Source organism: Mixophyes fleayi, chromosome 10 (assembly GCF_038048845.1).
Source record: "Mixophyes fleayi isolate aMixFle1 chromosome 10, aMixFle1.hap1, whole genome shotgun sequence".
NCBI classification, from domain to species: Eukaryota; Metazoa; Chordata; class Amphibia; order Anura; family Limnodynastidae; genus Mixophyes; species Mixophyes fleayi.
In genome coordinates, this window is record NC_134411.1 from 88,013,274 (window position 1) to 88,041,254 (window position 27,981).

At 40.6% G+C, this 27,981-nt stretch overlaps 2 protein-coding genes across 4 annotated transcripts; one reads left to right on the forward strand and one right to left on the reverse strand.

Annotated features, from left to right (window-relative positions):
- Positions 1-133: 133 nt before the first annotated feature.
- LOC142104394 (uncharacterized) lies at positions 134-12,323 on the forward strand. The gene is made up of 2 exons (XM_075189033.1): positions 134-1,871; positions 6,007-12,323. Exon 1 carries the CDS (start codon positions 180-182, stop codon positions 1,836-1,838), a length of 1,659 nt encoding a protein of 552 aa, XP_075045134.1. The 5' UTR covers positions 134-179; the 3' UTR covers positions 1,839-1,871; positions 6,007-12,323.
- Positions 3,776-27,980, reverse strand: GALNS (galactosamine (N-acetyl)-6-sulfatase). 3 transcript variants are annotated; one of them, XM_075189035.1, is made up of 14 exons: positions 27,860-27,980; positions 26,828-26,951; positions 25,698-25,772; positions 24,896-24,998; positions 23,624-23,767; positions 22,367-22,433; positions 21,129-21,256; positions 19,822-19,961; positions 19,597-19,700; positions 16,573-16,709; positions 15,849-15,951; positions 14,299-14,420; positions 13,080-13,197; positions 3,776-5,256 (listed from the first exon to the last, which is right to left on the reverse strand). In XM_075189035.1, the coding sequence occupies exons 1-14, from the start codon at positions 27,968-27,970 to the stop codon at positions 5,170-5,172; spliced, it is 1,563 nt and encodes a 520-aa protein (XP_075045136.1). In that variant the 5' UTR covers positions 27,971-27,980; the 3' UTR covers positions 3,776-5,169. The 3 variants fall into 3 exon arrangements, with proteins under 3 accessions (XP_075045136.1, XP_075045138.1, XP_075045137.1); XM_075189037.1 differs by lacking the exons at positions 24,896-24,998; positions 25,698-25,772; positions 26,828-26,951; positions 27,860-27,980 and adding an exon at positions 24,745-24,879; XM_075189036.1 differs by lacking the exons at positions 24,896-24,998; positions 25,698-25,772; positions 26,828-26,951; positions 27,860-27,980 and adding an exon at positions 24,639-24,672.
- Position 27,981: the final 1 nt, after the last annotated feature.

The following is a 27,981-nucleotide window of genomic DNA, read 5'->3' on the forward strand; positions in this document are numbered from 1 at the left end:
GGAAAGGGCGGGGCTACAGGGGGAGGGCAGCGTGTTTGAATGTCCATGCGGGATTGGACGAGACAGAGGCCCCGCCCCTCACAAGAGTCTATTTAACGGATCGGCGCCTAAATATAAGCGCGTATCTCCACGTGTCCCTGGTGCTACTAACGGCGGATCTACAGTTCGTCCGGTCCACGATGCGACGTTACTCCAAGCGGCGGGCCTCTGCCACCCGGCCCCGGGTTACTGTAGACTCCCCGCCGAGGAAGACTCGGTCCTCTACGGCCGCAGCGAAGCAGCCTGTGCAGGACAGTGTCACCCCCGGCCCAGCGACCCCACCAAGGTCCGCTACCCCACCGAGGTCTGCTACCCCCGGGGCCGTATCCCCAGGACAGGTAACATCCAGGCAGGAGCAGTATGAGCCGGTGACACCCCCCTTGGTCGTGCCCCGTCCATCAGCTGGGTCCACAGGTGTAGTATCTGGCCCCCCAGCTTCCAGCACCCACTCCTCTGGCCCCCATGTTTCCAGCACATACCCCCCTGGCCCCCATGTTTCCAGCACATACCCCCCTGCTTCCAGCACCCACCCTGGTGGCCCCCATGCTTCCAGCACCTACCTTCTGCCCAATTTATCTGCCCCATATGCAGCCCCTGCTGCACCCAACTATTTCTACCCTTCTAACCCCCCAGCTCGTTTTCACCCCGTCAACCCCCAAGTCACCCGCCCCACCTACCACTCATTTATTCCTGTAGGGGATACCTCACAAGGGTATTTTCCTGGATACACATCCTATGCTGGGTTTCAGTTGCCCCCTGAACACTATACATTGCCCTACCCGCCTGCTAGGCAGCCTAATCCGACACCCCCCTACCCCATGCATGCAGTACCCCAATCCTTGGAGAGCATAGGTAATGTGGGTCTGGAGTCAGATCTGTTGTACACAAGGGGTAACGCAGGCAGTGGGTCCAGCTCAGCAGAGAGAGGGCAAACTAGCGCAGGAGGAAGCGGTCAGATTGGGCAGGTAAGACCAGAGAGTAGGTTGGCACACTCTGCCAGCAGAGAGATTGGTGAGCTGGGTGCTGAGGGTTACACTAGTGACTCAGAAGTAGACACTATTTATAGTACTGAGAGTGATGATACCTTGTCATCAGATGAAGAGCGGGAAAGGATGTACAAATTGCTTAAAAAGCGACTTAAAAAGGCAAAGGAAAGGAGGTCATGGAAGCCGTGTGGGACCCCCACCTTCTGCCCCATCACAGAAATAGTGTGGGATGTGCGCAAAAGTGTGATCAAGCGTATAGCAGTAGGGCAGTATGTTGATATGTTTTGCATTTCACGCACGAAAGGGTCAGCGACGGATGAAGTGAAGTCCTATGACAGCTGGCTTAGTGGTATGCTGAGATTTGCAGGATATTATGTAAAAACCAGGCCAGGGGAGTACTTAAATGTTCTAAAACACATGAACTTCATCCATAATATGTACATCAAAGATCAGGAAGGGTCAACGTGGAGGGACTATGATGAAGCCTTTCGCAAGAAGTTCCATGGTAAAAATACTTTACCATTTGGGATGATTGATATTGAGCTATGGTTCCAAGTCATGAGGGGACATTTGGCAACGGCCAATCAGGCACCTGAGATGCCGCAGTCCTCAGCCAGGCCTTTTAGACGGGTGCGCAGCAAAGGAAAATGCTTTGCGTTTAATTCTGGCCAGTGTAACTATGGCAATCGATGCCGATTTAGGCATGCCTGCACTTTTTGTGGGGATGCACACGCGGTAAATGATTGTTTGAAAAGGGAAGGGGGATCGACTGGAGGAGGCTGTAGCAGCTATGACAACTTTAACTCCATTTAAACTTGACCTAAGTCCCCAGCATGCAGAGGCAGAGTAAGTTACAGATACAATAACTTCTAATGTGTAAAGTTGAAAAATCTAATATGTTACTGGCAAGGTGAGGAAATAGAGTTGAACAATGTTAGCATTAATTATAATCTGTTGTAAAATTTTTAAATCCATGAAAGACCAGCAGGGTAAAGGGAGATTGGATGGCACCACACAATCTTAGTTTATGCCCAGTTTGGCTGGCTAAAGAATCTGCAGCAAGCAGGACAATGGTGTGGTTGTTTTTAATCACTGACAACTGCACCCTCAAAACCCCAATTTAACCCCGTATGTAGAAGAATCCTCCGTTCAATCGGGTTTGCTGTAAAGAGCTATGGAACCCGCTCATTGGCTTAGTCGTTAAGGACTTTAGCATTTTGTAATCTTAGCCCTTACCCCGTAAGTTTGGATCCAGGAGAGAAGTCCGCTGGCCACACTGATGTGGAGGCAGGAAGGGATTTTAAATTTTTCCTCCTTAAAAAAGGGTCTCAATTGGCTAGAGGCTCAAGGGTTTTTTTTTGTCTTTTACCTTCCTCTGGATCCGGTGTCAAACCCCCCCCCCCATATATAGTTGTGGGGCTGGCATCTGCAGGGCGTTCAGCCACAATTTAAATAAAACTTGTTATTTAGATATACTAAAGTCTCACTGTTTTATTTGCATGTATAATATTTTGTTGTGTAAAATGCAGGGGGGTGGGAAGGACAATTTCTGATTCCTTATTATATATATATATATATCTATCTATCTATCACTGCTATGGTATAGGGAAATAGCGTATATATAACAGCCAACATTAATTGGCATTGTGAGATGGTAAAAACTCATTAGCTAAGTAAGTATCAGGACTCCTGTTCTAGATGTATGTAATGCTTCTTGAATTTAATCAGTGTGGGGCACTTTTTATTAGAACTGCTTCAGAAGAAAAGTGTGGTGCTGTCCTTAGCAACAAATTAGTCCAGGCCTGGCCAACCTGGGTGGTGTGAAACTACAAGTCCCAGCATGCCGTGCCAGATAACAGCTTGCTATTTACTGACAAAGCAGGCTGGGACTTGTAGTTTCACAACACCTGCTTAGCCACAGGCTGCACAGGTCTGGTGTAGCTAAAAGGATATATAGACAACAGCAATCTAATACATCACATAAACATGCCTCTGCCACTATGTTTTTGGGAAATAATAGAAAAATGTAAATTACCTACACAATGTTCCTTCATGAGTTTTAACTCTGAATGTTATTTAGCAGAGACACAAAGTGTCAGTTCTCAATATAATGTATTGCATCCGATAATGCATGAACACCAAACGTAGATTTGGGGCCCCAGTTGAGTTCCTCACCCACAGGTTGCACACATCGTTTTAGAACAGTGTTGCTAAAGGTTTAGTTTAGCTGGAACCCCAAGTGTCAGTGTGACTTTGTCCTAGGACCCTACAAGAGGTGGTGCTAATAGAATACAGTGTATAGGCGACAAGCAGGACTCTTGCCCCACAGGTTGCAGACCTCTGATCTAGGTCGATCTAAGCTTTACGTTGGGATAACCTCACCAAAATGAAAATAAAATTTAAAGTTTATTAACGCCCTTTTTTTTTTTTTTTAAACGTCACAGATCCCTGGATTTATGAGTCCTAAAATATCCACGTTATGTCAAGTAAAAGATCTATAGCTACAACAAGGCTATGTCCAGATGGACCTTATTATACATTGGTACATGAGTGGAAAATTAAGTCTAATTAGTTTTCTGTATTTCTGATTGCAGAAGCAGAAATAAAAAAAAAAATGCCAATCTTTAGTCAATAATTCCACCTAAAGCTCCCCCTTCCAAAGCATTCCTCTATATACCAGACAATAGATTGGCATGGCTCATATGGCTTCACTATGCTACAATAGCAATAAAGTGTAAATTAAACAGATGTAATTATAAAATAAACTTTTATTGAAATAAAACCTTCACCAACTCTTAATCAGCAATTTTTAGAATACATCTACTATATATAATATATTTGGAAACTACAATGGCAGATGTGAAGTGCTCTGAACTGAATTGACTGGATCTGGCATTAGTTGTTCAGCCAATCACAAGCGGTTTCCCACACCAGCGGTAATGTGATTGGATCTAATTTTTATAAAAGCACATTGATGGATTGACACTTGGTGGTAAGAAGGTATTGACGATAATGATTAATATTTTCCAGCCTTAAAATGTTTTGGAGTTCTTTTAAAATATAATTTTCTGCCCAAATAAGAAAACCATTATCCAAAAAGTATAAAAATAGAACTTTCTCATTTTGAAGGACAACAAATAAAGACGTATTTAAAATCCATCAAAACATTAAAAAGTGCTTTGTGTGTATGGACATTAATGAACCTCCATTCAAACTGGTTTTACCCAACACTCCCCAAAGCAAGCTCATTGTTTAACCTTACAATGGGGTGATCAATATTGAATTGGAAAACTAAAAACTATTAAATGCTCTGGAGATTTTTATATTCCACAAATGACTTTTAGAAAGTAACATTTTAGTCATATTGATAGTTCCCCATTATTTTCTCTTTGGTGCTATAATGACAACAACCACGGTGCTCTGGCCTCTGCATACAATGGTTCTGAAAAGCTATAGATTAACGGTGATAACCTCAATATCACTGTGCGTAATCATCAGCTGACTTAATTATCTGACTCAGGGACACAATTAATAAAGGATCCATCAAATTAATTGTCATGAGGCCCCCTTACCTGTTCAGCAGAACTGGGGGGTCCAAGGCCAGGCACTCAGCAATTTGGGAGTATTGGACACTGATTGGCAGACGGTAGGATCAGCCCATGTGGCAAACAAAATGTTTGTGAAGATCGACTGAAATGTGAAGAGGTTATATCTATTCTACGACCACCTACCGTCCTGTGAGTGCTGTCCTAATACAAAAGTCACTTAGGTGGCTGATCACTTTAACATGGAACACTAACAATGATTTAATGACTGAGTTACTCTACAACTAATGATCTAAGCTAGGAATGTTACATCCACACCTTCCAAAGCAAACAGTCCTGTCCTGTGATTCTTACATGGACAACCCCCACAAAGGGACAGACCCGCTGCCCCTACAAGTAGTCTGATTTATGCACTGTGTTCCAGTTTTACAGTTCAGCGTCTGACGTTTCATGGAGGGTTGAGGCAAAGCGCATTTCAGCAGACACGCTGCAGTATCTGAAGATAAAATGCTTAACGGATTGAAGATGCAGACGAGGAAATCCATGTTTCTTTGCTCAGCTACTAAGTCTGACCGGATCTGGGGGGGCTCAGGAACCCATCAGTGGGGCCAGACACATTTCCAAGGAGCTGATTCTGGTGGAGTCAGACAATTCCCGAGCTTCTCGCATCCTGGGGGGGACCAGTTCTGTAAGACAGGGAGAAATACATTACAGAAAGCACAGGCAAAGAGGCAACAGTCCAGAAGCATTAACACCCGGGCATAGTTATCTTGCTGTAGTTATTAGCCTTCAGGTCATATATACCCTCCTACAACCTTTACAAAATATATTGATTTTTATTTCTGCCTTCCTCTGATTTTTAGCCATGTCTTTATATAATCAGACTGAGTGGCTTATGTTTACTGATATATAGCAGAGCTGTGTCGTGTTCAAGGGCAATGATTACTCTGTCTAATAATTGTCGAAGTAATTATTAACAAAAACCCTATATTGCAAATTAGTTCAATAGAATGAACCAATGAAATTGAGTTTTGTTTCTGTGCTTTAAGAGAACGGAAAAACACATATTGCACAATACAGAAATTACATAACGAGACATGTTTTTAGTAAATTTCCATTATTGCACAATATCTGGATATGGCCAAAGAAATATTGGCTCCATAAAAGGTCAAGATGACCATCCAAAATGAACATGTCACTTTAATTAAAGAGACTTAGATTGCCAGCAGTGATGTAGGCTGGGAAGGTGTGTTTTATAGAAATAAGGAGTATCATCTATATAAATGTATGACAATCAAATATAGATTGGGATTTGAGACCCTGGGCGTATGTCTGCTTCGTCCAGTATGGCTATATCCATGTATAATATCATTTTAATAATAAACCATAGAAATATTATATTTTGGAAACCTGCTCATTTCATTTATTATTTAAAGAGACGGAAAGAAAATATCTTCTACAAGCTGAGGGCTCTCGTCCTACGGGTATCGCATACCACACCTTACTCTTCATGACTGCTTCAACAAGGGGGAGACGTTGATCTACACTCCTCTGCACTGGTGAGTATCAGATGTGTTAAATATATCTGTGCTTACCGAAGCAGTGAGTGAAGAGAGGGTGGGGGTGGATGCTGATATGTAAAGTAACCTAGGACCTTATTGCTAAATGTGTTGTAATTAATTTAATGTGTTTCTGCAGAAACATAAGAAAATATTGTTAGTTTAAATGTTGCTAAAATGTGCTTTTGTTCAGTGTGGACTGGCCACCCATAACTGGCAAAAGACATTTTAGTGGTTTTAGCACTGAGTATAGTTGTTTGCAAAGTTAAGAGATGTGACTTGCAAAGTTAATGTGTTAAATGAAATGCTTCTGCACTCTAGGCTGTTCACCTATATTTGGCAGAAGGCATTGTGATGTTTTGTGACCTACTCTGTAGACTTATTTGGGAAGTTAAATCAGTTAAGTTAATATATGAGTAGAAATGCCTGTTTCTTGTGTTGGACGCATCCCTTAGATAAATAGAGACCCCAAGTCAGGATAGGGTCTGCTGTTTCTAAGAAGATGGTGTGGCTCCCCGGGCAAGAGTGTGCCTGTAGAGTTTTAATCCTGATTGCATGAAAACTCGTTATTCGTTAATAAGTGATATGAGCAGTCAAAATTGCATAAATTTCAGACAGCAGAAAATTATTATATAATGATAGAGCCTCTTTGCGCAGCGTATAGCATTCTCATGTTTCAGCTCTCCCTGAATGGTTTGTTTTTTATATTATCCTGATGGTTTGCACATGTTAAATCGTGAAAATACTATTGATTCCACTGCATGCATTGTAACTTGAGAATATTGGAAGTATTTCATATAAACAGATGAATATCCAGAGGACGGGTCTGGTAAGAAAGCCAATAACTGCGCCGCTGTTTATGTGTAAAATACTTCATCTGTTTTTAGAATTGCAAACCTTACTTAAGCTATCTTAATATTATTGATCAGTCAATTGTTGCATATATGATAAAATTATATGGTATATCTGTTTCGTACTTTTGTCATTCTGCTATTCATACTGATACTTAGCTCTATTGCAATAAGTGCAGGACATTTAATTTCTTTATCACCTTGGAGACAGATGTGTAAATAAGTTTGTTTTGTGAAGACAGAAGACTAAAGATAGTCTGATTTCTTGTAGTGTAGGAGGAGTTCACTATATGGAAATTTCCTGTGTTCTGCGCGTAAACACAGCTTTGTACCATAGAACGGACAAATGACTGGACCCCACCCTGCATTCTAATGCAGATCTCTGTTGAAATTATTACAGTCATAGATTGCGCAGCGTTGATTTTTAATGCTAATAAGAACTATTCAGAATATTTTCTTTTGCTGTTACCTACAGGGGAGGGGGGGGGGGTTCAATATTTATACGGTTTCATAGACAGTTCTAATTATTTGTTATAATGTTTGCAGAATAATTTGCAATCTTTTGTACCCACAGGAGACCAGAAACCAGAATATGTGAATGATGTTCTGCTGTGAAGATACTAAATTATTGTGTTTTCTTTCAGTAGTATCCAAGAAGGAGAAAATTAATTTATCTATTAACAAGGTTAAATTGTTTGACACCTGGCCAGAGATATTTAGATTCCCTAAAGGGTGGTCCTGATATTTGAACACCCTCTACCTCAGAATAATGGGAAAAAAAAAGAAATAAATAAAAGCAGTACATTTATTTCTTGACATGTCACAATTCTGTAGCCAGTGAATACTAGGATTTTCAGCCATAGCTGTATGCTAGATAAATTTGAACACATTCCTAAATCCATTGAGGTATTTGAAGAGATTAAAAGATTCTAGCCTTTACCCCGGCATTAGACATCTACAATTATAAGAAATGTTTTCTATCGTACTGATGATAATACTGTTTTAGGATATTTAAAAGATAATTAGTGTACAATTAGATAGGTCGCACAAGCATTAACTTCATGTTTAAGGTTCATAGCCATAGCAGCTATTATTGTTGTAAGAGACACAGGATATTGTGATGCAGCATGGGTTACATTTGTTTGTCCCTCGTGCTGTCACAACTCCTGAATAATGCACAGACTAGACATGTGTCTGTAGCAAGGTCCATACAATGGGAAATTAAAGTGCATTAATTCTTCTAACATTACAATATGCAAATGTCAGAATCTCAACCCTGCTACATCAGTGCCTTAGAAACCTCACATGACAAGACAATGAGCATGATTGAATTAAGTAAATGTGTAAGATTTTCTGTATTACCAGACATTTCTGAGACTACATTGAAGAATTTAGATTAAAGTTTCTTTACTGATGAAAATGTTTTATAAAATAAACGCATGATAGCTCACTAGTGACAGTGACAGGATGTGCAATCACTATACATAATGAGATAATTGAAATTAAGTCATTAGGCTTACACTCAGTTCAGGTAGCCAAACTTACAGCACTCATCAGAGCATGTCAGCTAGGTAAAGGAAAACGAGTTAACATTTACACAGATTTACGTTACGCGTAGTAACTACACGCCGTAGTTTATGATTTTGGAATTATTTGAAAACATAGGGGTTACCTAACATTAACAGGAACACCTGAATGACATGCACAAACAGTCAAACAACTGATAGAGGCTATACAGTTGCTAAAAGAGATTTCAGTCATTAAGTGCCAAACACATACCAAACAGACAGATGAAATCCTACTAGGATACAAACTAGCAGACTCAGCAGCTCGAGACGCAGCTTTAGAAAAGCAGCCACATACCCAATTGATGATTCTTCATGATATCACATTAGAGAACTTACTACAATGTCAGGAAAAGGCTACAAGGCTTTCAATTTCCACGTATTAATTTTATTCAATGTTATGAAACAAAGGATGAAATTTGGGTAGCTATAGAAAATAAACCAGTAGCATTAAAAATGTTGTTACCAGCTTTTCCAGAAAGTGCTCATGGGTTAGTATACTTGGGAGCAGATAACAAGATTAGAATTGTTATATCTTGTTGGAATGCCCAGAAAATACTACAGTTGCTATGTTTAAATGTGAAATATGTATAATTTGACTTAAGAACAATGAAAGATAATGCCTACTAAGGTCAGACAGTTGCCTAATATAACCTTTTCATAGGTTATAAATTAGTTTATTGATTTTATTTAATTAAGAGAAAAAAAAGTTAAGAGGGTTTACAGTATGTGTTATTTGATATGTGTTGGTGGCTTGATGCCTAGTTAATTGCCTCCGACATAGTGCAACTTATTGCTAAGAAAATTTTGTCAGAATGTGTATGTAGATGTCGTTTACCCAGAGTGTGAACTCATTTCACGGAGAAAAAGTGTTTCAAAGAATGTGTAATATGATGGGAATAGATTCAAACCTTTATACACTATATCATTCTCAAGCTTCAGAGAAAGTTGAAATAATAAATGGAGTAATTAAAGAATAACTAAGCTTACTAAAGAAACAGGAATGGCACTTCTATAGTTTATCATGGTATTAGAATCACTTCTAAACCTCTTCTCAATCTCTCTCCATATGAACTGTTATTGGACTTCAGCCAAGATACGTTATTAATCCACAGACTAACTTGAAGCTGCATCATGATCTAACTGCTCAATATGTCATACAGTTGTCTGAACAGTTGCAGAAGCTTCAGAAGGCCCAGAAGAACATTTGAACAAAGACAGTCAACCAGAATCAGCTCTTGGGCCTGTGCACAGAAGATACAACCTAGAGACTATGTTATGATAAGAAATCTCTTACACTCTGGTTGCCTTACAGATCGATGGGATGGTCCTACTAAAGACAAGTTCTATTAAAGACTGATACTGCTGTAAAGGTTGCAGAGAAAGACATTTGGATCTCTAGTTCCCATTGCAAACAGGTCAAAGACCCAAGCTTACAGGAACCAAAGGACTCCGAACTGAACACGGATAAAGAGACCGAGTTATATTTAAAAGAACTCTTCAATCAAGATGGAAGTGATGATGTATAATCAGCTACAAGGTTATCGACTTAGGACGCAAAGAAAATTCAACCTTGCCGCCGGTCTTATAGGAACAATGGATATTTGTAGCCTCAAAAAGTTATTTATATATTTTGGAAAGGAATTGAGGAGAAGTTGGTAAGGTGATAGCCCATCTGAAATATTAGATGAGGATGATTTTAATAAGACCATTTCTGCTTCTTTTCTAAACGGGAAAGACAGGAAATTCAGAATTGTAAAGGATTACCACCAATTCCAAAATGTATTTGTGAGTAATGTGGTACTCCACCAAAAGAAAGGTGTTTAATATGGTGGTCTGGTCATAATGAATATTGCTAGAGAGAATATCCAGTTGACCGATTGCATATTATGTAAGTTGAAATGTTAGAAGTTACAAATTGTTGGGTGTGTACTAAAACTCCTTTATTGAGTAAAAATATGCCAATGGTTCCTTACGAAGAATGACACACATTAGTCCTGATAGAATATGTCAAGAAAAAAATTGAGATCTTGGTGATTATGGTCAAATTGTTGTTTATGTAACTTAACTAAACCTCTGGTTATAGTTTTATCACCACACTAACTGAATAAATTGTTTTTTTTGTTTAATAAAACAATAAATGAGGTTAAAATGATAACTCCTCAGGTAAAGGACAGCATCAGGTATATACATTGCTGCCGTGAAACAATAAGTACTTAAAGTTGTAAGAGTTAGCATGAATAAGTGTGATACAGTGCCTAAAACATATGTGCCAGAATGTAAAGAACCTTGTATGTCTGATGTAGACAGAGATTTAGACGTTACATAAAATGAGAAAGATAAACTAAAGATAGAACTTCAAACAGATATAACCAAGTTTGAAATATATGCCATCAAATCTCTTAAGAGTAAAATATGTACATAACACACTTTGTATTAGTATAATCGACTTTTTACTCATACACTACCAGAACCAGACTCGGGGAAAGAGAAAACGATACTAGATAAAAGAAAATGTCACGTGGGTATGATAATCTCAACCATGGTGTTAGAATATTGTGGTTCATTTCTTTTGGCAGGAAACAATTTTATATATATATAAAAAAAAATATGCATTTAAATGGTTATCAATTCTAAATTATGCTGTTTAGGAAGAGCGGTTCCTCAGTTTTATACAAGTGTTGTACGATGAGTTGAAAAATATTATTAATAAAATATGTTCTACTCAGTACTATGTCAGTAAGACATACAGTGGGTATAAGTATTGATAATATGTTTACTTATGGATTTATGAAATTGAACGTTTGTCAGGATTTAATTGATAATGTGACTGGAATTTAACATGATACCTTTCGTTATGTTGGACTTGAATTACAGGTATTTACATACGAACTTTTACAACATTTGTAGTTTTGGACTATTTAACGGCTCAAACAGGAGGATAAATTTTAATCCTCGAGACTGAACTTGGAGTCCATTGTTTATTACTTAATTAACGACACTTCCGATCCAGAAGCTATAATTACACGTTATATAAACAACGCCTATAATATGAAGAAGGATTTTGATGACAAAATTATTACGAAGACTTTTAAATGATTCATCATGGACATGGTTATATCCAAGCATATGGTTCTTTGGACTTGGGAAGTGGCTATCTAACCTAATTGTGGCAATATTGTTTCTGTATTCTTGTGTAAAGTATGGTTTGTGTTGTATACAAAGATTTGCAAAAGTCAAACCAATCAGAGAACATCAGTGCTAACAGAAATATATACTCCCATTCAAATAATTATAGTCACATGAAAAAGTACCTTTTATGTGTATACAAAAGGGTGGAAACTGTCTAAGTAATTATTAAGCAATTAGTTCAATAGAATGAACCAATGAAATTGAATTTTGTTTCTGTGCTTTAAGAGAACGGAAAAACACATATTGCACAATACAGAAATTACATAACAAGAGACATGTTTTTAGTAAATTTCCATTATTGCACAATATCTGGATATGCAAAAATAAATATTGGCTCCATAAAAGGTCAAGATGACCGTCCAAAATGAACATGTCACTTTAATTAGATTGCCAGCAGTGATCTAAGCTGGGAAGCTGTGTTTTAAAGAAGTAAGGAGTAACATCTCTATAAATGTATGACTTAATCAAATGTAGATTATCAATTGGCATTTGAGACCCTGGGCGTATGTCTGCTTCATTCAGTATGGCTGTATCTATGTATAATATAATTTTAATAATAAACTATAGAAATATTATATTTTGGAAACCTGCTCATCTCATGTATTATTTAAAGAGAAGAAAAGAGAAAATCTTATACATAATATAAACAGATGGGTGAAAAACATTTATTTTAGTAAAAGTACTAGGAGGACATGTACAAACAAATTAAAGTCACCTGGAGGTGGAAGCTTAATGCAGTATGACGGGTTATGGAATCAAGTGACACTATTTTTTTTTCTTGACCATTTCATAGAATACAACCAAAGTGGCTGCCCAGTTCCTGCCCACATCTGATTTTAAACTGGATCGATCCCCTACACACAGTGGAAGCATAATTTTTTGGCCTAAATCGGTATATCCAGCGAGCCAGTGCCTGACTAATATTCATGACTTACTAATTCATGATGAATTGATAGACTACAATCTCATGGATGCTTCCATTGAGTGTAGGTGGTAGGTTCACTTTAAAGGAAGGAAGTTCGCATGGCCTCGCAAACGCAATGTTCCTTGGGAAAAAAACAGCTATTACAGCTATGGATATGTACCTATAACTAACAAACTTGGTGGCGCTATATAAATAGATGATGAAAATTATTTTCATGTGTGCAAGTTTAGGTTGTTACCACTAGATGGGGCTAGTGACTCATAAATCTAGGTTGTCAGATAGAGAAAACAAGAGCTGCAGGTGGAAAAGTAACGGAGCAGCGTCCTATCACTTTCCACAAAGCGTTACAGAAGTATGGATGCCAGATGTTCATCAGATGGCCCCTGAGGAGTGCCAGCTCCACCTGTACAGACTCACCATAACAGCCAGGTCACACACGTTGAGTTGAGGCTCTCCGGGAACCATGGCTTCCTTGTGCTGACGGACCACAGAGGATATCACAGACATAGCAGACTGGTACTCAGTACTCCGTACACTACGACAGAGGACAGGAAGAGTATTAGAGGAGACCGTCACACAGTATTATGAAAGCATCTATATATTGTGTTTGGCAACAAAGCAGTTCTGGTCCCTCTGGTGCTGTGTTATCTGCCGCAGGTGCGAGCCAGGATTTCCCAATCCGCTGCCACAGTTCCTCCGGCACAAAGAGGTATGACACATGGTAATGAGGAGCGGGAGTCCCCCGAGCACAGGTGTGCAGTGCACTCACTTCATTTACTCTAATTGCTCCGCTGGAGCTTCCGGTGCAGGGAGCAGCTGCGTTTCAAGACAACAAGGTCACATTCCTGATGCCGGAGACCTGTTAGACCCCGGGGCCCGGTTGGCACTAGAGCCAGACTATGTGCAACAATCCCAACCTCTCTCACCTGTCTAACGTCATGGCTGTGGAACCATCTGTCACTTTAACCTAGAAGTCTGACATGACCAGAGGTCACTGCGACATCTGTGTCACCATTACAATGCACCCTTCAAGTACAGTGCCCTCTGATCTCAGTGACATCGCAGATTCCTAGTGAATCGATAGGCTGCCTCTTAGGAATATTGGTTCAGCCCACAAAATGGCTGCATCCAGTGCATCTAGGCTATAAGTACACTTTAAGAATATCAGTCTATCTGTTAACATGTAGGAATAGTCATGGATAGATTTAAGTCATTCATAAAGAGTAGAATATGGTTAAAGAAACTTTTAGGCAGAGCGTCTACCCCATTTCATCCCCTAATAACATCATGGAAAGAGCATTATAAAATTGAATAAACAGCTATCTATGGGGCAGTCCACACCACTGCTTTATAAATCTGTACTGCAGCATGCATGCTCTATTATGTGCAATCGGCAATTGGGTTATTAATACAGAAATAATGTGGAAACAAGATCTTCTGCCTACCATGCTGGGGGGGGACGGAACAAGATGGCCGCTATAGCAATACAGCAGCCATCTTGTCCATAAAAAATATGGTTTAAGTAAATTAATTTACCATAGCAGGAAACCCTAACACGTGTGTCTGCTCTGCGGGCCAGGATTCGTCCTGTAATGTTTATTAACAAAGAATAACACAATAATAAGTCACATTTCACCTTATGGGGTACTTTTCTCCAGGGTCCCGTCCCAGGTGGAACAAGAGAGGATTAATATCGTGCTGCACTTGGTCATGTGTTGTTACACCAGTAATGTTCTGTCCCGGGCAGAAATTAATACCCTGCAACCAAATTCACATTATGAACAAACTGAGCTTCTATATACACATTTAGACAATTTCATACATTAAGATGCTTTAAAAAGGAAACTATACCTATTTCTACGTAGTATTGTTTAACGGGCTCTAGCTGGTGTGGCGCTAGAAGTACCAGCATGCCCTGTCCAGCTATGGCTGGAATGCCATGCTGGCACTTGTAGTGCCGGAAAAGCTGGACGACCACAAGCTACACATGATTCAGTGTATAGTAACAGCTATAGTAGATTATGTGAAAAGACCATTTGTCTTTGATTGTATAAATACATGAGTGAGCGAGAACTGACATATTCATATCCTTGTTCATAAAAAGCGAGAGGTACGAACGATAAGCATAGAAAGCAACTGTGTACATAGAGCAACTAGGGACAAAAAGCCTCATTTGGCAGCTGTAACTTTTGACACTGCAGAAAAGCATCAACCATGGCAATTCTGCGTTCATACAGACAGACTGGTTAAGACAAACGGACATTTAATGGACAAAAACCCAACTTTTATCCCCATGAATGGCATGGAAAGGGTAGAGACAAAACAAGAGGTGGTATGCGCACACAGCATAATGCAGGGAGCAACCATCACCAATATTCTGAGCGACAGATACGGAGATATATGCAATGTAATTATCTCACTGGCAACTGCTTATAGGCAGACAAATATGGTGACAGCAACCTTATTCTGTGTAACAGTTCTTAAATAATATCCCCAATACTGTCTTTAAGAACCACTGACATCTTTGCTACACAGATACAGATGGATCCTGCATCATTGTCTGGTGGCAGCCTGTCCGCATGGCACGACAAAGATCAACTTGTGTGGCAGTGCCCGTATATATCTGAAGCCGGAGATATATCTACTCTGGATGTAACTCCAGAGCTCCGTAGCAGCAGAGAGGATTCACGTTCTCCATGTTCACAGACTCAGACAGCAGAAAGTAAATGACATTCACATCTTGGCCCCTGGAGATAAATTGTTTCATTGATTCTGTGTCTGTACTAAGAGTTATATCTCGGCAGATCTCAGATTATCCCCCGCAGCATTTTACCATTTACTGAATGGCCCTAATCAGTGATGTGAAGCAATGGACCTATTCTGGACGCAGGCTCAGATACAGTCACATTGCAAAGTTATTTATTGGCAAAGATTAAGAATGCCACAATCGTTTGGCCACTAGGGGCAGTATTCTATTGCAGGCTATGGCTGATGTATCATTCTACATCAGCTGAGCACAGCAGGTCTCCGCCATTGTAATAAACTATTATTTATTAGAGCCTTTATTTATAGGGCACTATATGAGGTCCGCAGCTCCATACAGAGGGAAAACAACATGACCAAGGGACTGATGGTGGTCACATGACCAGGGGGGCTGATGGTGGTCACATGACCAGGGCTATTTACCTGGGACAGCTCCTCCCACGAGTTACTCCAGGTCCAATAATGAGCCTTGTACAGCCCCAGCCGCACCGCCATCAGCTCATTGCCACGGTAATAGAATATCGGCCTGATGGAAAAAACACAACCAACAATTTGTCACAAGGGGGAGACGAGAACATTAAATCCCATAGTACTGTTGAGGCAGTGTGTGAGTAACACCGATGTCTGCAGTGTGGTAACTGGGCAGAGAATGCTAGTTAGTCAAAATAACAAATATTACATATTGTGTGAAGACCTCAGATAACCCAATCAGACAGGGCCCTGTAGTTACAGCTAAAGCTGCTTTATAACTATGTGCAGGCAAACTGGACACATCCTGGACAGGTTCCGTTGTTTGACTGTCAGGCCAAACTAGTGTGGTTGTTGGTGGCTACAAACATTGGCGATCATGGTTAATGGACAACCTTCGGCAATTCTGATTTCAGATCCAACCGATCTTGATCAGGAAGGGCGGCCACTGACCCAGCCTCTTGGGGCCATCCAAAGAGGTGCATTCTGGGCGGCTTTAGTTCGGTTTCAGGCTAGAGAAAGACCTGTCTCCTTCTCTATCATAACCTGAACATCCTGGATCTACTCCGGATCCCTGTCCAAGAGGCAGTGACTGATCCCCAACCCACACAACACTAATCCGTCTACTAAGTCATGAGCAAGGAATGAGTGACGACACAGGGTGCTGTGTGGACCTCACCTCTCTATTACTTTGCCCTCCAGGATAACAGGAGATAGGTCAATGCCATCGATGGGCCTGTCCCCAGGGGGGTCTATTCCTGCCAGGGCCAGGCTGGTGGTGAACAGATCCATGATGCTGCCCAGCTGGTAGCTCACCTTGGAGAAAGTAAACAGATTAACTGTTAGATCTAACAGAATAAAACACCAAATTGTACAAATATGTGGGGGCCAAGGTACAAGCTCATCAGATACCAGAAAGCATCTTGTAACATCATTAAAGCGATTTAACAGCTTTTACATTGAAACGTTGTGATTTAGTTATCTGAACCTAGGGGGTATGTTTACCAAACCTTCTAAAAAGGAAATAGTGGAGATGTTGCCCATAGCAACCAATCAGATTCCAGTGAGCAGTTTCTAGAATGCACTAAATAACTAGAATCTGATTGGTACCTATTCGCAACGCCTCCAAAGTTCCTATTTAAAAGGCCCGATAAACCTATCCCTAAGTGTCCTCTCTTATAACAGCACGCGGGAGTCAAAAGCAGAGCTGGGTCCAGGCATGAATAAGTCACCTCTGTCCCAGCACCTTGACCACTCTGACGTAAGTACCCCGTCCAATGGCTTCCTCACCGCTCAGCTACCCTTAACCCCTTTATCTGTGACTGTATTAAGATTCTAATGGTAAAAGGGGGCGGTACTTACTCTGCCAGGTCACGTTGGGGGCGGTACTTACTCTCCCAGGTCACATGCAGGGGGCAGCTCCCTGAGCCGCAAGCTGAAATCCAGCGAGAAAAGTACCGTAATACCGGCGCACTATTACCGTAATGACGGTGGGGGGGGGGGGGGGTGCGCGTTACTTTTGGCTGTAACGCCAACAATTGAATATGCCCCTATATGTCTGTATACATTATCCCCATGCAAAGGCTCCATTTGAAATGTTTACAATGGACAGTCTCTATAAAACGTTCTTCACTGCTACATTTACAGACTATGTGCATCTCCCATCACCCACACACTATCAGCATACATCTAGTCTTCTAATTTCCTAGAGGGAAAAACACAAGGTTGCAGACCTGCATTATTAAAGCTGCTAACTGCCCCTTCCCTTTATCTGGAGGCCCTGGGGGCTGCAACATGCAGCTGTTTATCCCAGGGCCCAGCGGATCCTGTTATACAGAACCAGCAAACTAATTCTGTCACTTCGCAATCTCTTGATCGCAGCCTGTGATTGGCCCTTCACCCTGTTTTCGGACTGTGAGAGAGGCTGTGAGAGAAACAGAGAACCAAAGAAAGCAGCCAGAAAAATAATGCAGTGTATGTTTATAAAGTTGCGTATGGACATATGAACTAATAAATAAATGTTATCTGATGTTGAAAGTCTCATTTAATGAAAACTTGTGACCCTGCACTAGATACGCTGTTGTTATATGCAGTTACTCCTATCATCATCATCACCATCTATTTATATAGCACCACTAATTCCGCAGCGCTGTACAGAGAACTCAGTCACATCAGTCCCTGCCCCATTGGAGCTTACAGTCTAAATTCCCTAACACACACACACACATATACAAACACACACACCAGATAGACACACAGACTACGGTCAATTTGTTAGCAGCCAATGCTTTTGAAGTGTGGGAGGAAACCCACACAAACACAGGGAGAACATACAAACTCCTCACAGATAAGGCCATGGTCGGGAATTGAACTCATGACCCCAATGCTGTAAGGCAGAAGTGCTAACCACTTAGCCACCGTGCTGCCCATACTCCTATGCTGTTATACGCAGTAACTCCTACGCTGTTATACGCAGTTACTCCTATGCTGTTATACGCAGTTACTACTATGCTGTTATATGCAGTTACTCCTATGCCGTTATACGCAGTAACTTCTATGCTGTTATATGCAGATGGATTGTCTTCTGCTTTTTACTTCCTGTCAGTTAGAAGGGCAATAGGTAAACTTGTATCTAAACTCACACTGACAATCCAGCAACACACAGCTCTAAAGATTACACCAGATGGCAGCAAGAGTGCAGAAATATTGCAGCCAACTCCACTATGGTGGGCGCACAATGGGCACCAATACCAGACTGTGTATAATGAACGGGAAACAAACCTGTTGGAAAGTTTACTTTACATACTTTTAATAAAACTACTATACTTGTTGATGTGTATATTTAAATTAAATTGTAGATCTCAAGTGGAATCAGCACCAATGGCAGAAATAAGAGAATACGCTTAGTTAGGATGTGATCATTCTCTGCACACGCCGCTGTCTGTTCATCTGGAATGATGAACCATATAACAGTAGATGTAACCAGATGACCTTACACACAGGACAACGTGGCCATTGGGTGTCAGAATTTGCCGTCCGGCCTCACAGATACCAGGTCCAATCTGATTAGATCAGATGATCGGGTTGCTCCCATAGATGCAGCAATTTAAAGAAAATTTGTTCTAAAATGGCAAAATGAGCGGCTAGCACTGAAACTGCACAGGGCCAGCATGCAGGAGGTGCAGGATCTATGACACCGATGTGCCGTCATTCAACTGACTTACATGTACCTCTGAATCTTAGTCATCTACACTAAACATAAAAACAAAACTAAACTGAATTATTGGCCCTGATGCGATCGGTTACCTTATTGGCCGCGGTGTGACTGGTTACCTTATTGGCCGTGGTGTGACTGGTTACCTTATTGGCCCTGGTGTGACTGGTTACCTTATTGGCCGCGGTGTGACTGGTTACCTTATTGGCCGTGGTATGACTGGTTACCTTATTGGCCGTGGTGTGACTGGTTACCTTATTGGCCCTGGTGTGACTGGTTACTTTATTGGCCGCGGTGTGACTGGTTACCTTATTGGCCGCGGTGTGACTGGTTACCTTATTGGCCGCGGTGTGACTGGTTACCTTATTAGCCGTGGTGTGACTGGTTACCTTATTGGCCGTGGTGTGATTGGTTACCTTAATAACAATATTACATAGCCTTCACTTAATGGTGACCAATACACACTGAAGAAAACAGTTTTACACTCACCTGACCGGCAGCCAAATGTCCCGGCCACCAGGCAATACCAGGAACCCTCATCCCACCCTCAAACGTCGTCTCCTTCCCACACAGGAACGGGGCGTTACTGCCACCTACAAGACAGATGTGGGGTACAGGGCAAAAATCTGAAAAATTCCAACTCTCCAAAGCAGAAACTGGAAAACGAAAGTCTGACGGTTTTACAGGAATGGGGCGAAACGCGTCAGTGGTTACCTTGGTTAGGAGCGGAGATGAGGGCAGCCCCATTGTCAGAGGAGAAGAAAACAAAGGTGTTCTTGGCAATTCCGCTCGTCTTCAGCAGTTCAAAGATCTTCCCTATGCTGAAATCAATTTCACGGACTGCGTCTCCATACCTGGGTTGGGTAAAATGAATAGTATAAAATAATATAGAGTAATAATATAAAATAAGCAAACCCACAATGGAGAGTTAATATACATCCAGTGCATTTCTGTGCTATATAATATTATTATTATATTTATTGTTTTAAGTTCAATGCAACTTCCTGCCTAACGGAGATACATTTCAGGTTATCGTTAACTTTTCTAGGTGTATTCAGGGGCAGCGAGAGTGGGAGGGGGACCTGGCCTATCAGTGTCGTGGGAGGAGCCACCAACTTGTTGTGACCACACCCTCTTCAGTGGCTATGCAAGGAGCCCCAAGAAGCTCCTGTACAGGGGCTTGAAATTCCTCTTGGTGGCCCTGGGTGTATTATTCTCCAATGCTGACAACAGCTTCCCTTGGTTGCCAGAGGAAACCTTTTCTCCCTGCATACAGCCAACTCGCTATAAAACACCTTATATTATTTCTATGGTTCAGGTTATTATTTTTTTAAACAAGGACGGTCAATTCCTTGCTGAGGACTTCTGGGTCTAAAGCTTTTTAGGGGGAGTGGTGGGTGAAAGGAAGAATAATCTTCAATGCTTACCAATGAATCCCAATCGTGTTGTTGCAGAGGGACAAAGCCTGTCAGAGACTGGCTTAAATTAAAACTTGCATAAGGGCTAATGGTATGAGGTTGTACTAACTGGTTTGTTTGGAGAAAGAGACTTGTTCTCTTGTATTAGTGTGGAATGGAATACGGGAAATCCTGAAGCCTCAGAAGTTTTATCTGCATTTTAATTTAAAGTCCTATAAATTCAAATCAAATGTTTGATAATAGTTGTATAAAATTGATACTATAAAAGGAAAAGAACTGCATAGTTTTAAACAGTAGAATAAAATGGCGGTACTCCCGCTGCATTGGAGTACCACATATAGGAAGAAATACCTTCCTATTGTGCCTGGTGTCTCTAAACTGTTGACAACTGTCAGTAGGACTTGAGAATAAAATTGAAGATTACTCAGACACCATGTCATTAAGGAGTTAATGACACAGATCAGGATGAGCTGCATTAATCAGGTTTACCATGAGGAACACACAGTACTGCACATGACATTACAACCTCACAATCCTGACCACATTTATGTCAGATCACTACACGTGCGAGGCTTCACGTACAAACACGGGCACATAACTTACAGGCCCCTACGGCTAGTACCCAGGAAGGGTTTGGAGGCGTAGACCGGAGCGTGAGTGGCATCGATAGCCCAGTATAGGAAGAACGGCTGCTTGCCAGCTCCAATGTTGCCGATAAAATTCAAAGCTTCCTGGGAATAGAAACGGCATCAATGAACAAGACAGAAAATAAGGAAGGGAAAGAAAAACATTAAGCACAATTTTATGTATTTGTCTAGGTTAGGAAAATTCTAATAAACCTACTGCTGACACCAATGGCAGCACTTTTTTGGACCGAGACGATATTTATAAGACTTTAAAGCCAACATTGTCCTTTGTGTTCGACTAGTAAACAGACTGGCTCTAATTAAATTAATTCTTATGAATTCCATAGCTTGACTTGTACACACTCCTCTACACTGGCTCCTTGTCATGCACAGGATATAGTTCAAGATCCACGTCTTAACCAGCAAAGCCCTCAGCAGACTCACACCTCCTTATATCTCTTCCCTAATCGTCAAGTACTTCCCTAAATGGGAGCCTCCGCTTTACACATGGGGCTAGATTTACTAAGCTGCGGGTTTGAAAAAGTGGGGATGTTGCCTATAGCAACCAATCAGATTCTAGCTGTCATTTTGTAGAAGGTACTAAATAAATGACAGCTAGAATCTGATTGGTTGCTATAGGCAACATCCCCACTTTTTCAAACCCGCAGCTTAGTAAATCTAGCCCATGACCTCCTTCTGTCGTCCTCTCTGCTCACCTCTACTCTCGCTCAGACCTGCACCAATTCTCTGGAACTCTCTCCCTCGTACCACCAGACCCTCAGTCTACAAGCTCAATAAACTCAGAATAATAGGAAATAAAATACACACACTGGCAACTGATATGTCCTCTCACCTCCTCTTTCTATCCCTTTAACTTTAGATTGTAAGTTAAAGTGCTAAACTACACTTACAAGTAAAAATATACTCAAGGAATTTGATATGAACTCAGCCAGGGTGACAATTGACGCCGAACGGATGAGCCGCAGCGGACATCCAATCTGTACCCCAGGCAGATTCATAATTCACAAGTGGTTTCCGTGTATCTGATGGGGGGAGGGAGTGAGATCATCCCTACTCACCAACTATACAGGAATTATGTGCAGGGATTTGTACACATAATGGTTAAACTCACAGTAGACGTGTTTCATTTTTTTCTATTTTTTGCTCTATGAACTGCACACAGTCACTTTACTGGAAAAGGGAACGGTCCAGTACCTGTAAGTACATCTGCGTTAAATTGGACTCTCCCGTCTTATGATCAATGATTATTTCTTCATAATACCTGGAGAGATAACAGCATAACAGTAATGAGGATGATCATGTCGATAATAATATCTAGTCAATGCACAGGTGTCTAAATGAATTAAAATCCTGCTTGCAAATTTAATGGGAGAGTCTTAAGGTTTCTAGTAGTTCTAAGGTCCATATTTTTGGACCAATTAAAAAAAAAATCTTTAAACACAGGCATGGAAGAGTGACGGGATGACTGGATTTCCCAGCATCCCTCAGACCACTTAAGAACAGCTAACCAATCCTGCTGTCTACTTATAACAAATGGGGGGCAGGGGAAGTTCCATGTTTAACGAAGGTAAAGCTAGGGTATAAATAACTAAGGCTAGGTATACACTGGCCCGATGATTGCACGAAAAACCTCCAATCAGCCGACATCCGACCGTTTGGTCAGATATCGTGTGAGTGTGTATAGTGACACGATGATCTAAAGTCTTCCTAAAGTGCCGATCATCGTTTCATTTGGTTGGTCGTACTGTTTAATATTTTCCGACCAATCATGTAGCGTGTATGCAGTCATGCTCACAATCTCCATAGAGTTTACAGAGTCGGGCTCTTGTCAGCCGATGCTAGAGATGAATGTCCTGGTGAATAAATGTAGAGTGTCCTGTAGAAGGAATAATTCATTTGTTCGTTCTGAGACAGAATGTTTCATTTCAGAATCACAGAAGCGAACGAAATTCGTTAGGACATGTGGATAGCTATAACAAGGCGGTTTTAATCAGTGTGACAATAATGAATGAGTATTGTGCTGTCATTCTCTGAAGACTAGAGGACTAGATGAAAGACCAGATGAAGAGCACAGATCTGAAGGTAAATCCTGTCAGTGTGTATGGATGAATCGCCAGACTGATCGGACCTTCAGTCGTAGGTACAATCGTTTGAGATAACACGTCGGTCAGAAAATTCTTCAGTGTGTACCTATCTTAAGGGAGAGATGGACTTTGCCTGAAAGATAACGACCCCATTAAGGCAGAAAACTCTTAATTTATTCCTATAAACTCTAAAAATACCATTTTATTTAGGTTTTGACTTAAATATTATATTGAGGTCTATTCTTTTGATACTGAGCAATGTGTATGAGAATATGATGTAAAAAAAAAAAAAAGTTGTTTTTTTTCCCCCACAAATATATTTTAACGCAATATTTTCTCGATTTTTTTCCTTGAGGGTAGAAATCACCTGCCAATCATGTCCCAGTCCTTGTACACCGGTATATTTGGCCGCACTTTGTCATCGTAAGGGCCAAAATGACAGTTAGGAGATCCAAACCACTCGTCAAAACCATGCTTGAGGGGGTGATATTTGGGTCTGTGCCCCAAGTGCCTGTAAGATAAAGAGGTTATGGCCAGATAGGGGCAGTGAAACTTTGCAGACCAGCGTTACATTTGAAACAGTGTGTTATTGATGAGTGTAGCTATGAGGAGCCTTCACATTGCACAGCTCCAGAAGATCTATGATGGAACCGAAAACTGTTCACAGTTCTCTGCAGCAATAAGAAGTTTCAAACGGAGCAAACACTTCTACATATCACTGCACATATGTAGCAGGAGGTAACAGAATACAGCAAGTTTAAGCAACCTATGCACGCTGAAGCTTTTAGTTCCACAGCAGCGGGAGAGCGACAAAGTTGCCAACATCTTGTACAATAACTTTTGATTTTAACAGAACGATAATTGGAGTGGTTTACGTGTTATAGGGAAGTAGGCAGTACACGGGTTAAAATGTATAAACCTGACTGTTCCACTATTAAAGTTACAGTCCTTCTTTGTGGACCAATTTTTCCATGTCCTACTTTACTTTCAAACCGCCCCTCTTTTGAGCCTGATGTATAGATCTCTGTAAACAAACAAATTCATTGACTCCAAATAGTCTTCTTTGTTTGCTAAATTCCACTCACTAGCATTATGTAAATATTCTGTTTGGGAATATTTTCTCGGTATACATAGTTTGTCGTGTCTTATGTTAACGTCTATGGGAAAGGCTGACAAGGTCAATCTAAAAGAGATCAAACATGTGGCGGTTTGGACAAATCCATCTCTGGCCCTTTGAAATACTGGGAGATAAGGAAATATACGGTCTATATGGCATTGGGACACCTACAGAGAATATAAACTCTGAAGCAGTGAAGTATTGAAATCAATTCCCTGCCTAGTAGTCCCAATCAATGCTGTGTTGGGTCCTCTGCGGTATATACCTGGATCAATGCTCTGCAAGACTCACCGAGTAAACGGTTAATGCCCTGAAATCTTTCCTGTCAATACAGAGTTGAAACAATTATAGGATTACTTAGTAATATAGACCTGAAGCAATGTTCTTAGCAGTGTTGAAGTAACACTTTACATTCATCCTTTGCACCACAGCGCTGAAGCATTCTGCAAATCTACTACTGGAATCACTGTGTATTCCGAAAATATATAATATAAAAATATATAAATTCTACTGGGATTTTACCATTTGCCAACAATTTTATTGACGTATCCAGCCTTCTTCAGCAGCTCGGAAAGGAGCACCTCAGAATCCGGAATTCCACCCACTATCTCCTGTGGGGTGTAAGCTGCACAAAGAAATAAAACTCATTACCCGTAATTACAGGTTCTCCTGGTAGCTGGATGTAGACTGCTCAGTTTAATCAGCAATTGTATTATTAAAATCTGCTTCAATTCATGATCATTGAAAAGGTTTACAAAACTATCTGTGAATGGGGGGCCTCTCAAAGCAACACAACGCAAGAGACCGTGAAATGAAGTTTACAACTTTGTGCAACTTTAACGCACTGGTTTATACATCAACTTTTGCCGATTTGACCAAATATATTTCTTTCCCTGTTTGTCTTGTTTTTGCATTGTCACCAAAATATCATCCAATCACAGTGATTTATTTTTATTGTCCATGAGGACAATACAATTTTTCTCTGCAACACTGGATATAACTGCACCCACAGAGCACTTTAACGTGGTATCCAATGGCAACAGAAAACAACTCTGCTTAGATTACGAATATCAATACATAATTAATATATACACACCTTGGTGGAAAATAGGTAGCCAAGGAGGACAAATATAGTTAGTAAAAGCTGCAAGTGGTGCTTTTTAAGTGATACAGGACAATTTACATTTAGATTTTTCAGTCGTCATATATACACAGAACAAGGTGGCAAATCATTATATAACATCTCAGCGTTGGAAGGTTAATAATCTAGAAGCGGTATCAGTAAGAATCCACAGAAAGCAATGCAGATAAATGGTCTCCTTACCGTTCCTGGCATGATCGTTTGTTGTATAAAAACCGTTCCGTATGGGAAGACGTCCCGTTAGTAACGATGCTCTTGCTACACAATACAAAGACAAGTTTTACTGTAAATGGAAACGTTCCACAAACGGTTAATTTAAAACAAAGTATTTAAGTGACAGATGCTTGGAGCGCATGAATTTTAGAAATAAAAAATCTGTACATGCCTCCGACAGATGTTGGCGTTTGTGCTCTGGCGCAGGTTCATTCTTACACATATGGTGGGACTGTCCGAAACTGATCCCCTTCTGGCGTGAAATTAAATCTTTGATAGAAACAGTGATCCAAATTCCCCTGCCCTTCGACCCTAAATTCTTCCTTCTACCCCTCGGGTTTCCCATGGCCACTAGGCACCAAAACAAACTTGCCCGCCACATCATCTCAGCAGCCACATGTCAAATTGCCATAGAATGGAAGCAACTCGCTCCCCCCGCACTTATCTCTGTTACTAATAGGATTTGGCAAACTCACGGGATGGAGTACATGACTAGCATTATAAGAAACACAGCCAAATCTTTTAACAAGGTCTGGGATCCATGGATGTCATTCTTTCAATACCACTCCCCATTTACTTAGTCCTGCTTAGTCATGCTCCATACCCATCTGCAACCCTCCCACTCCTCGCCTCATTGCTCTTAATTCTTAGGAGATCTCTACCACACCACCCCCTCCCCTCCTTTACCTTTCTCTTTCTTTCTCCCTCTTCTTTCCTTACTTTCTCTTTTAAATATAAAAATATACCGGTCTTTCTTTCACATTATCTTATAGAATCTGACCAATTTCCTCTCCGATACGTGGAGAGCTCTGTTCTATTAATTTAAGTATTGATTGATTGTTTTTTTTTCTGTATGAAACAACATGTAATTGTATTACAGTGTTTTTCCTGTGTGACCGTCAATAAACACTTGTTTAAAAAAAAATCAAAAAAAAATCTGTACATGATTATGTGTGCTTCGTTCATACTGCTACTGGTCCTCAGTATTATTCTATGGCCTGGTGGTATTATTATTAATATAACGTATATACCTAAAAGATTAAAACACCCATATAAAATATAAATTGATAGGCAACGTTCATCTGTACATTTATACTCACATGGGGAACACAGAGGATTTGCTGTGTAAAAGTCTGGAAACAAGATTCCCTCCGAGGCCATCTGATCCAAATTAGGGGTCTCTTTGGAGGGTTCACCAAACACACCGAGATCTCCCCATCCCATCTAAACCAAAAGCACAAAACATCAGTATCCTTTAAATAGCTTAGATGACAAATATTCTGCAAGTGATGCTGTTGAAGCTGGATTATTGTTATTAAACAGAAACATCAACTTCTGCCTGTGTATTCCCATATTTGCAATTAACTTGTGTAATTATTAGCTTTTAAATATAGGATAAATTAAAATAGTACACTGGATAGAATGATCTCTGCTTTGTGTTTGGAGGAAGCTAATTTTTGCTTACTACATTAGTGCACAAGGTAATATGCAGTAAAGATAACCAAATAAAATAATGATTAACTGTAGTGGACCCAGTAACAGGTTGGTCTGCGTTTTTTGAGGAGTTGAGCCCCACAGGGCTTTTGTACCTAAACTAATAGGGGTGAATGAGCTACATTAGGAACAATGGGCTCCATTTATCAAGAAACATACAGAGGAAATAGCAGCCCACTCCTCCTGCATAGATGCTCTTAGCCAGCCGCCTGTCAGGGCATGGCCAAAGATGGAGTCAGGGTGGAGTAAGGATGAGCACAGACAGTAATGTATTATTACCGTGCAGCCTATTGCGTTAATCTCTTACCTCCTCTCTGCTCCCAAATCATCCATCACCTTTAAGGTACATTATATATAATACATAAAATTTACATATGGCGCCACTCTGCTCCAAAAACAAAGCCCTATGTAATTTAAATATAATTTGGTTTTCAAATGTAAATTAGGGCATGCAAGCACATTGGTGTGAATGAGCCCTAAGTGACAACATTATATAGACATAAAAGCGTCTAATGCAATCACAAGAATACAATAATAAGTGTTATATGAGTATCTGCTGCTCACAAGGTACTCTCAATGCAACTATAAATGACTATATTTACAAGTACAGATTATCCCCGCCCGCCCTGTGCTCTCACATCATCCATTAGCAGCAGAATAATATTGGGTCGGGTCCCGTTGGTCCCCAGAGCCGGTCTGAGAAGACAGAGAAGAACCAGGTACCAGACAGGCGACATGACAGCTGACATAGTCACATGAG

Bases quoted from the DNA above. Each gene is read 5' to 3' on its own strand.
- LOC142104394 (XM_075189033.1), top strand. From the start codon at position 180: ATGCGACGTTACTCCAAGCGGCGGGCCTCTGCCACCCGGCCCCGGGTT.
- GALNS (XM_075189035.1), bottom strand. From the start codon at position 27,970: ATGTCAGCTGTCATGTCGCCTGTCTGGTACCTGGTTCTTCTCTGTCTT. The intron at 22,434-23,623 runs GTGATTTCTACC...TTATCTCTCCAG, and splicing joins GACTGGGACATGATTGGCAG to GTATTATGAAGAAATAATCA. The intron at 19,962-21,128 runs GTAAGTTATGTG...TACCCAACCCAG, and splicing joins GGTACTAGCCGTAGGGGCCT to GTATGGAGACGCAGTCCGTG.